This window comes from Bombina bombina, chromosome 12, assembly GCF_027579735.1.
Source record: "Bombina bombina isolate aBomBom1 chromosome 12, aBomBom1.pri, whole genome shotgun sequence".
NCBI classification, from domain to species: Eukaryota; Metazoa; Chordata; class Amphibia; order Anura; family Bombinatoridae; genus Bombina; species Bombina bombina.
Genome location: NC_069510.1, coordinates 97,116,474 through 97,126,492, shown reverse-complemented (window position 1 = coordinate 97,126,492; position 10,019 = coordinate 97,116,474). Strand labels below are relative to the sequence as shown.

Here is a 10,019-nt window from a genome sequence, read left to right as displayed (position 1 = left end):
ATGTGTAAAAGTTGCTGGATCCACACTCACATCTCATTGTGGTCCATCTCCCATGGTACAGAAACAGTTAAACCTAATCCAATAGTAGAGAGATCTGCACTCACTGGATTAGAAAGTATTAATTTATAGATTGAACTCAATTGACTTCTGTCTTTTCTTCAACCTCCTCTACTATGTTAATTTATTATAAAAAAAGACTGTTTATTTAATGTTAGTCGCCTGAAGAGGCTGTGACCCCAAAAACGTGGATTATCTATCTCAAATAGTGATGAAAAGGGAGAGCTTAACCCCTTGTGACACTGCACAGTTAGCAAGTTTTGCCACGTGATATACACAGCACAACTTCACAAAAGGAAAACATAGAAGAGATATCTCAGAGCTATTAGTCATAGACTCTCTATCCTAAACGTATTCCCTATATATAATGGCTGATACATTTTACCTACTTAAATATGTGTTGATGGGACACTAAACCCATTTTCTCTTGTTAAGTGTATCCAGTCCACGGATCATCCATTACTTATGGGATATTAACTCCTCCCCAACAGGAAGTGCAAGAGGATTCACCCAGCAGAGCTGCTATATAGCTCCTCCCCTAACTGCCATTACCAGTCATTCTCTTGCACCCAACGAATAGATAGGATGTGTGAGAGGACTGTGGTGATTATACTTAGTTTCATACCTTCAATCAAAAGTTTGTTATTTTATAATAGCACCGGAGTGTGTTATTCCTTCTCTGGTAGAATTTGAAGAAGAATCTACCTGAGTTTTTCTATGATTTTAGCCGGAGTAGTTAAGATCATATTGCTGTTTCTCGGCCATCTGAGGAGAGGTAAACTTCAGATCAGGGGACAGCGGGCAGATTAATCTGCAAAGAGGTATGTAGCAGCTTATTATTTTCTGACAATGGAATTGATGAGAAAATTCTGCCATACCGATATAATGTAAACTCAGCCTTAAATGCAGTAGCAGCAACTGGTATCAGGCTGTCATGTATGTATATTTTACACTTCAGTATTCTGGGGAATGGCACTTCACTGGAATTATACTGTATGCACAAGACTTTAGCCTAATTTGCAGGGACTAGCAACAGGCTTTTTAATAACATTTAATTTATTTAATGTTATACGTTTTTTGCTGGCATGTAAAATCGTTTAATTTTCTGAGGTACTGGGTGAAAAAATGTTTTGGGCACTATTTTTTTCCACTTGGCAGTCGTTTTATTTAATTTATGACAGTTTACTGATCTCTCTCACTGTTATGTGTGAGGGGGAGGGGCCTTTTTTGGTGCTTTTGCTACGCATCAAAAAATTCAGTCAGAAGTTTATTGTCTTCCCTGCATGATCCGGTTCATCTCTACAGAACTCAGGGGTCTTCAAAACTTGTTTTGAGGGAGGTAATCACTCACAGCAGAGCTGTGAGATTGTAGTTGACTGTGATAAAAAAACGTTTATTTCTGTATTTTTTTTTTTTCTGCTATCAGGGTTAGTTATCCTTTGCTAATGGGAGCAATCCTTTGCTAAAATTGTGTTTTTTACAAAGATTTGATGCTATAACTTTTCAGTTTATTAATTTTCAACTGTCATAACTTTTTCTGTGCTTCTTATAGGCACAGTACGTTTTCATATTATAGTAAATTACTTGAAAAGTATTTCCAAGTTGCTAGTTTATTTGCTAGTGTGTTAAACATGTCTGATTCAGAGGAAGATATCTGTGCTATATGTGCTAAAGCCAAAGTGGAGCCCAATAGAAATTTATGTACTAACTGTATTGATGCTACTTTAAATAAAAGTCAATCTGTACAAATTGAACATATTTCACCAAACAACGAGGGGAGAGTTATGCCGACTAACTCGCCTCACGTGTCAGTACCTGCATCTCCCGCTCGGGAGGTGCGTGATATTGTAGCGCCGAGTACATCTGGGCGGCCATTACAAATCACATTACAGGATATGGCTACTGTTATGACTGAAGTTTTGGCTAAATTACCAGAACTAAGAGGTAAGCGTGATCACTCTGGGGTGAGAACAGAGTGCGCTGATAATATTAGGGCCATGTCAGACACTGCGTCACAATTTGCAGAACATGAGGACGGAGAGCTTCATTCTGCGGGTGACGGTTCTGATCCAAACAAACTGGATTCAGATATTTCAAATTTTAAATTTAAGCTGGAAAACCTCCGTGTATTACTAGGGGAGGTGTTAGCGGCTCTGAATGATTGTAACACAGTTGCAATACCAGAGAAAATGTGTAGGTTGGATAAATATTTTGCGGTACCGGCGAGTACTGACGTTTTTCCTACACCTAAGAGACTTACTGAAATTGTTACTAAGGAGTGGGATAGACCCGGTGTGCCGTTCTCACCCCCTCCGATATTTAGAAAGATGTTTCCAATAGACGCCACCACACGGGACTTATGGCAAACGGTCCCTAAGGTGGAGGGAGCAGTTTCTACTTTAGCTAAGCGTACCACTCTCCCGGTGGAGGATAGCTGTGCCTTTTCAGATCCAATGGATAAAAAGTTAGAGGGTTACCTTAAGAAAATGTTTGTTCAACAAGGTTTTATATTGCAACCTCTTGCATGCATTGCGCCTGTCACGGCTGCAGCAGCATTTTGGTTTGAGTCTCTGGAAGAGACACTTGAATCAGCTCCATTAGATGAGATTACACACAAGCTTAAAGCCCTTAAGTTAGCTAACTCATTTATTTCAGATGCCGTAGTACATTTAACTAAACTTACGGCTAAGAATTCCGGATTCGCCATTCAGGCACGCAGAGCACTGTGGCTAAAATCCTGGTCAGCTGACGTTACTTCTAAATCTAAATTGCTTAATATACCTTTCAAAGGGCAGACCTTATTCGGGCCCGGGTTGAAAGAAATTATCGCTGACATTACAGGAGGTAAAGGCCATGCCCTGCCTCAAGACAGAGCCAAACCTAAGGCTAGACAGTCTAATTTTCGTTCCTTTCGTAATTTCAAAGCAGGAGCAGCATCAACTTCCTCTGCACCAAAACAGGAAGGAGCTGTTGCTCGCTACAGACAAGGCTGGAGACCTAACCAGTCCTGGAACAAGGGCAAGCAGGCCAGGAAACCTGCTGCTGCCCCTAAGACAGCATGAATCGAGGGCCCCCGATCCGGGAACGGATCTAGTGGGGGGCAGACTTTCTCTCTTCGCCCAGGCTTGGGCAAGAGATGTCCAGGATCCCTGGGCGTTAGAGATCATATCTCAGGGATACCTTCTAGACTTCAAATTCTCTCCCCCAAGAGGGAGATTTCATCTGTCAAGGTTGTCAACAAACCAAATAAAGAAAGAGGCGTTTCTACACTGCGTACAAGATCTTTTATTAATGGGAGTGATCCATCCGGTTCCGCGGTCGGAACAAGGACAAGGGTTTTACTCAAATCTGTTTGTGGTTCCTAAAAAAGAGGGAACTTTCAGGCCAATCTTGGATTTAAAGATCCTAAACAAATTCCTAAGAGTTCCATCGTTCAAAATGGAAACTATTCGGACAATTTTACCCATGATCCAAAAGGGTCAGTACATGACCACAGTGGATTTAAAGGATGCTTACCTTCACATACCGATTCACAAAGATCATTACCGGTATCTAAGGTTTGCCTTTCTAGACAGGCATTACCAGTTTGTAGCTCTTCCATTCGGATTGGCTACGGCTCCGAGAATCTTCACAAAGGTTCTGGGTGCTCTTCTGGCGGTACTAAGACCGCGAGGAATTGCGGTAGCTCCGTACCTAGACGACATTCTGATACAAGCTTCAAGCTTTCAAACTGCCAAGTCTCATACAGAGTTAGTACTGGCATTTCTAAGGTCGCATGGATGGAAGGTGAACGAAAAGAAGAGTTCTCTCTTTCCACTCACAAGAGTTCCCTTCTTGGGGACTCTTATAGATTCTGTAGAAATGAAGATTTACCTGACAGAAGACAGGTTAACAAAGCTTCAAAATGCATGCCGTGTCCTTCATTCCATTCAACACCCGTCAGTAGCTCAATGCATGGAGGTGATCGGCTTAATGGTAGCAGCAATGGACATAGTACCCTTTGCACGTCTACATCTCAGACCGCTGCAATTGTGCATGCTAAGTCAGTGGAATGGGGATTACTCAGACTTGTCCCCTACTCTGAATCTGGATCAAGAGACCAGAAATTCTCTTCTATGGTGGCTTTCTCGGCCACATCTGTCCAGGGGGATGCCATTCAGCAGGCCGGACTGGACAATTGTAACAACAGACGCCAGCCTACTAGGTTGGGGCGCTGTCTGGAATTCTCTGAAGGCTCAGGGACAATGGAATCAGGAGGAGAGTCTCCTACCAATAAACATTCTGGAATTGAGAGCAGTTCTCAATGCCCTTCTGGCTTGGCCCCAGTTAACAACTCGGGGGTTCATCAGGTTTCAGTCGGACAACATCACGACTGTAGCTTACATCAACCATCAGGGAGGGACAAGAAGCTCCCTAGCAATGATGGAAGTATCAAAGATAATTCGCTGGGCAGAGTCTCACTCTTGCCACCTGTCAGCAATCCACATCCCGGGAGTGGAGAACTGGGAGGCGGATTTCTTAAGTCGTCAGACTTTTCATCCGGGGGAGTGGGAACTTCATCCGGAGGTCTTTGCCCAAATACTTCGACGTTGGGGCAAACCAGAGATAGATCTCATGGCGTCTCGACAGAACGCCAAGCTTCCTCGTTACGGGTCCAGATCCAGGGATCCGGGAGCGGTTCTGATAGATGCTTTGACAGCACCTTGGACCTTCGGGATGGCTTATGTGTTTCCACCCTTCCCGATGCTTCCTCGATTGATTGCCAGAATCAAACAGGAGAGAGCATCAGTGATTCTAATAGCGCCTGCATGGCCACGCAGGACTTGGTATGCAGATCTAGTGGACATGTCATCCTGTCCACCTTGGTCGCTACCTCTGAAACAGGACCTTCTGATCCAGGGTCCCTTCAAACATCAAAATCTAATTTCTCTGAAGCTGACTGCTTGGAAATTGAACGCTTGATTTTATCAAAACGTGGTTTTTCTGAGTCAGTTATTGATACCTTAATACAGGCTAGGAAGCCTGTTACCAGAAAGATTTACCATAAGATATGGCGCAAATACTTATATTGGTGCGAATCCAAGAGTTACTCATGGAGTAAGGTTAGGATTCCGAGGATATTGTCTTTTCTACAAGAAGGTTTAGAAAAGGGTTTATCCGCTAGTTCCTTAAAGGGACAGATTTCAGCTCTGTCCATTCTTTTACACAAACGTCTGTCAGAAGTTCCGGACGTTCAAGCTTTTTGTCAGGCTTTAGCTAGGATCAAGCCTGTGTTTAAAACTGTTGCTCCACCATGGAGTTTGAACTTAGTTCTTAATGTTTTACAGGGGGTTCCGTTTGAACCCCTTCATTCCATTGATATCAAGTTGTTATCTTGGAAAGTTCTGTTTTTAATGGCGATTTCCTCGGCTCGAAGAGTCTCTGAGTTATCTGCCTTACATTGTGATTCTCCTTATCTGATTTTTCATTCAGACAAGGTAGTTCTGCGTACTAAACCTGGGTTCCTACCTAAGGTGGTCACTAACAGGAATATCAATCAAGAGATTGTGGTTCCATCTTTGTGTCCTAATCCTTCTTCGAAAAAGGAACGTCTGCTACACAATCTAGATGTAGTCCGTGCCCTGAAATTTTATCTACAGGCAACTAAGGATTTTCGACAAACGTCTTCCCTGTTTGTCGTTTATTCTGGTCAGAGGAGAGGTCAAAAAGCTTCGGCTACCTCTCTCTCCTTTTGTCTTCGTAGCATAATACGGTTAGCCTATGAGACTGCTGGACAGCAGCCTCCTGAAAGAATTACAGCACATTCTACTAGAGCTGTGGCTTCCACTTGGGCCTTTAAGAATGAGGCTTCTGTTGAACAGATTTGCAAGGCTGCAACTTGGTCTTCTCTTCATACTTTTTCCAAATTTTACAAATTTGACACTTTTGCTTCTTCGGAGGCTGTTTTTGGGAGAAAGGTTCTTCAGGCAGTGGTTCCTTCCGTATAAAGAGCCTGCCTGTCCCTCCCGTCATCCGTGTACTTTAGCTTTGGTATTGGTATCCCATAAGTAATGGATGATCCGTGGACTGGATACACTTAACAAGAGAAAACATAATTTATGCTTACCTGATAAATTTATTTCTCTTGTAGTGTATCCAGTCCACGGCCCGCCCTGTCACTTTAAGGCAGGTAATTTTTCCATTAAACTACAGTCACCACTGTACCCTATGGTTTTCCTTTCTCTGCATGTTTTCGGTCGAATGACTGGTAATGGCAGTTAGGGGAGGAGCTATATAGCAGCTCTGCTGGGTGAATCCTCTTGCACTTCCTGTTGGGGAGGAGTTAATATCCCATAAGTAATGGATGATCCGTGGACTGGATACACTACAAGAGAAATAAATTTATCAGGTAAGCATAAATTATGTTTTTTCTTTCTTTCATGATTCAGATAGAGCATGCAATTTTAAGCAACTTTCTAATTTACTCCTATTATCAACTTTTCTTTGTTCTCTTGCTATCGTTATTTTAAAAAGCAGGAATGTAAAGCTTAGGAGCCGACTCATTTTTGGTTCAGAACCTGGCTTATGCTTGCTTATTGGTGGCTAATGTAGCCACCAATAAGCAAGTGCTTTCTAGGATGTGTATATATATTGATTTATGTCTTCCCTACACTTCTTTGTTTTTAACCTCCAATATGGGAATCCCTTGTTGTCGCTTTTACTTCTTCGCATTATTAATGGTCCGTACTCCGCACTTGGATACCCGATTCTCCTTATAACTGTTCCTGTGAGACTGCTCCTTCTGCATAACCCTAAAAACTGACCTTTTGCAATTACATGATTCATGTGGTTTGGCTGACAATCGCTTGCATGGAGGAGAGTGTTTGTAATTGTTTTTCTATAAAGTTTAGTAAACATTGTATCGCTGTCTGCTTGTCTCTTCATTCTAATTTAAATTTAATATTTTTTTATTTATATATTTTTTTCCTGTAGTGTAGTGGTGCCTCCTCCATTCTCAGCCTTTTCTTGTGTGTAGCTCCCTATTCCTCCCTCTCCTTTTCTGAAACTTTTTTTTTTTTCTTCCCTGAGAGTGAAATATCCCAAAAAGCTAAAATGTCCTTTCATAGGACACTTTTTCAAGGGCTTTTACAAAAAATTGTCTCTGAATAGTTGTATTAAAATAAACACAAATATCCTTGGTCCCCCCTTTGAGTTTGTAGGCTTGTGTTTCTAATCTGGGCCTCTGTCTGATCATACATCTGGTTCCATGTCACTTATGTTTTCATCACTCGTATTTTTATCCCCATGTGGATAGTACTGAGCATGCTGTTATTAGCTCTCTAAAACATAGTATAGTGAAGCCATTTATAGCTCCAGGTAACCAACACCAGATCCAGTACTGGGAAAAGCCGCAACCTGATTCTCGTCATGCAGTGAAACACCAAGAAGTCCGGTCTGTTACATCATGACATTTATACAAATAGCCAGCAGGTAATGTGAGACGGCAAGTTTACTACAGTAGTTTAAATTGGAACCACTTTCCATCTTTGTTTTGTGCATACATTTCAAGTATTTCCTGGTTAAGAAGTCAAATTCCTGTTGCTTTCATCACGAATTTAGTTGTCTAAGCTAAGATGCCTCAAGATATTTTCTTTTCAATACCTTGTTTAAAAAGCTTTGGGGTTTTTGTTTGTTTTTATTTATGATTTTTAAAAAAAATATTCTGTTCATTTTAGTATAATCCAGTTTTGCTGCACTTGTGTATTGCATCTTTGGACAAAAGAGATAAATAGATTCCTTGTCACTACATTTTCACAGTACCGGTGTCGGCAAAATCTTGGTTGAGAAATTAAATTCAGACCTCTGAGCAAGGGTTGTTTACCCTTTTATCCTTAAGACAGCAGACAACAGATTTTCAAAGACTGATTTTCAGTGACTGTATAGAAAGAATGGTATTTTGTGTTTTTGGCTACAGTGCTTGTATATAGAGGATGGTATTGTGTGTGCACTGTTGTGCATGCACACAGAGAACAGTATTGTGTGTTAGTGCGCTGTTATGCTTGCATATAGAAGACAGTATGGTGTGTACTATGTGATGCATGCATATAGGAGACAGTATGGTGTGTGCGCACTGTGGTGCATGCATATAGAAGACGGTTTGGTGTGTGCGCTGTGATGCATGCATATAGAAGACAGTATGGTGTGTGCACACTGTGATGCATGCATATAGAAGACGCTATGGTGTGTGTGTGGTGTAGTGCATGTATGTAGAAGACGGTATGGTATGTGTGCACTGTGGTGCATGTATGTAGAAGACGGTATGGTATGTGTGCACTGTGGTGCATGCATGTAGAAGACAGTATGGTATGTGTGCACTGTGGTGCATGCATGTAGAAGACGGTATGGTGTGCGCTGTGGTGCATGCATTTAGATGACGGTATGGTGTGCGCTGTGGTGCATGTATGTAGAAGACGGTATGTTATGTGTGCACTGTGGTGCATGTATGTAGAAGACGGTATGGTATGTGTGCGCTGTGGTGCATGTATGTAGAAGACGGTATGTTATGTGTGCACTGTGGTGCATGCATGTAGAAGACGGTATGGTATGTGTGCACTGTGGTGCATGCATGTAGAAGACGGTATGGTATGTGTGCACTGTGGTGCATGCATTTAGATGACGGTATGGTGTGTGCGCTGTGGTGCATGCATTTAGATGAAGGTATGGTGTGTGTGCGTGCTGTGGTGCATGCATATAGAAGACTGTATAGTGTGTGTGCGCTGTGGTGCATGCATATTGAAGATGGTGTGTGTGCACTGTAAGAGAGCATGGTGTGTGTGTGTTTTGTAACGCATGTATATCAGGATGGTTTTGTGTGTGTGCTCTGTTTTCATCTATCACATCACCTCTCAATTTGTGTTCTTTATAGGCTGTAAATGATGGAACAAAGGACAAGAAAGAAGAGTGAGGAAATGGCCTGTCACTTTGGCAGCTTCCAAGCGTCCTCCATCAATGCCGTCATACAATTTCCAGTGCAAGGTGGCTGAGCGGGTTACTAGGCAGCGCTTCATATTGATGCACACTTGGCGCTGGTCTCTTTCTGGTGATGGCAGCAGCTCTGCGACCGTCCGCTCTGCACCTTACTCTCATTTCTCTTTTACCCCAGTTGTGTAGTTTACCTTCTGAAAGGATCATGTTAAAGTTAAAATTTCCAAATCTTGACAGAGTTCCTTTGATGTCTCTGACTTTGTATTATTGAAAGATTTGTGGTTGACATAAATTAATATATGACCAGAAACCGTCGCCTCTGTATCAGACACAACAGAGACCACTTTACTGCTCTGGTTTAACCAACTTTGGGGTATTTTTACTTTGCCTGTCTGTAATGTCTGCCATACTGGTCTTATTAGACAAGTCTAGTTTCTCTCCAGAAAATTGGGTGTGTAATAAATAAAGGGTTGTAATTGTCCCGCTTAGCTCTATTCCCTATAACAAATGTCTGTTTATTATGTTGGCTCACAAGGTGCTGCATCTGTTTAGTTTCCTGGGATGCTAACAAGTACGTTTTTCACATGCACCAATGTTGAAATGACTTCAATGGTTCCAAGGATTACAAAAGTTTACGATATCAGATGGATTTATAATTTGTGTAATTAAGTCCACGACGTCTGTTTTGCTGTGTCACCAATAAAGCTTTTATTTTGGGAATCTGAACATTTATTGACTGTTTTGTATGTTTGAATAATTTCAGGTGCCCAGTATTTGTAGCATCTCATTAACTTGCTTCAGTTTTAGACAAACCAATGTAAGACAGTACAAATTCTATGACTGGTAAACCACACATCATGGATGCGCCCACGTGCAAATCTCTAAATCTGTAGCCATCCAGGTATCGAACAGGTTTAAGTTGTGCAGACATTGCACAAACCTGCCCAATAGAACCTCACCTTCAGACTTATAATATAACAGTGTTGGTTATGCAAAAC

General features: G+C 41.8%; 1 protein-coding gene across 2 annotated transcripts in view; it reads left to right on the top strand.

Moving 5' to 3' along the window:
* Nucleotides 1-9,747, top strand: part of BCAP31 (B cell receptor associated protein 31) — a 67,542-nt gene extending 57,795 nt beyond the window's left edge. For both annotated transcript variants that reach the window (XM_053695940.1, XM_053695939.1), the window contains one exon: nucleotides 8,963-9,747. In XM_053695940.1, coding sequence (XP_053551915.1) covers nucleotides 8,963-9,001 — 39 coding nt within the window. In that variant the 3' untranslated portion in view covers nucleotides 9,002-9,747. The remainder of the gene's footprint in view (nucleotides 1-8,962) is intronic.
* Nucleotides 9,748-10,019: the final 272 nt, after the last annotated feature.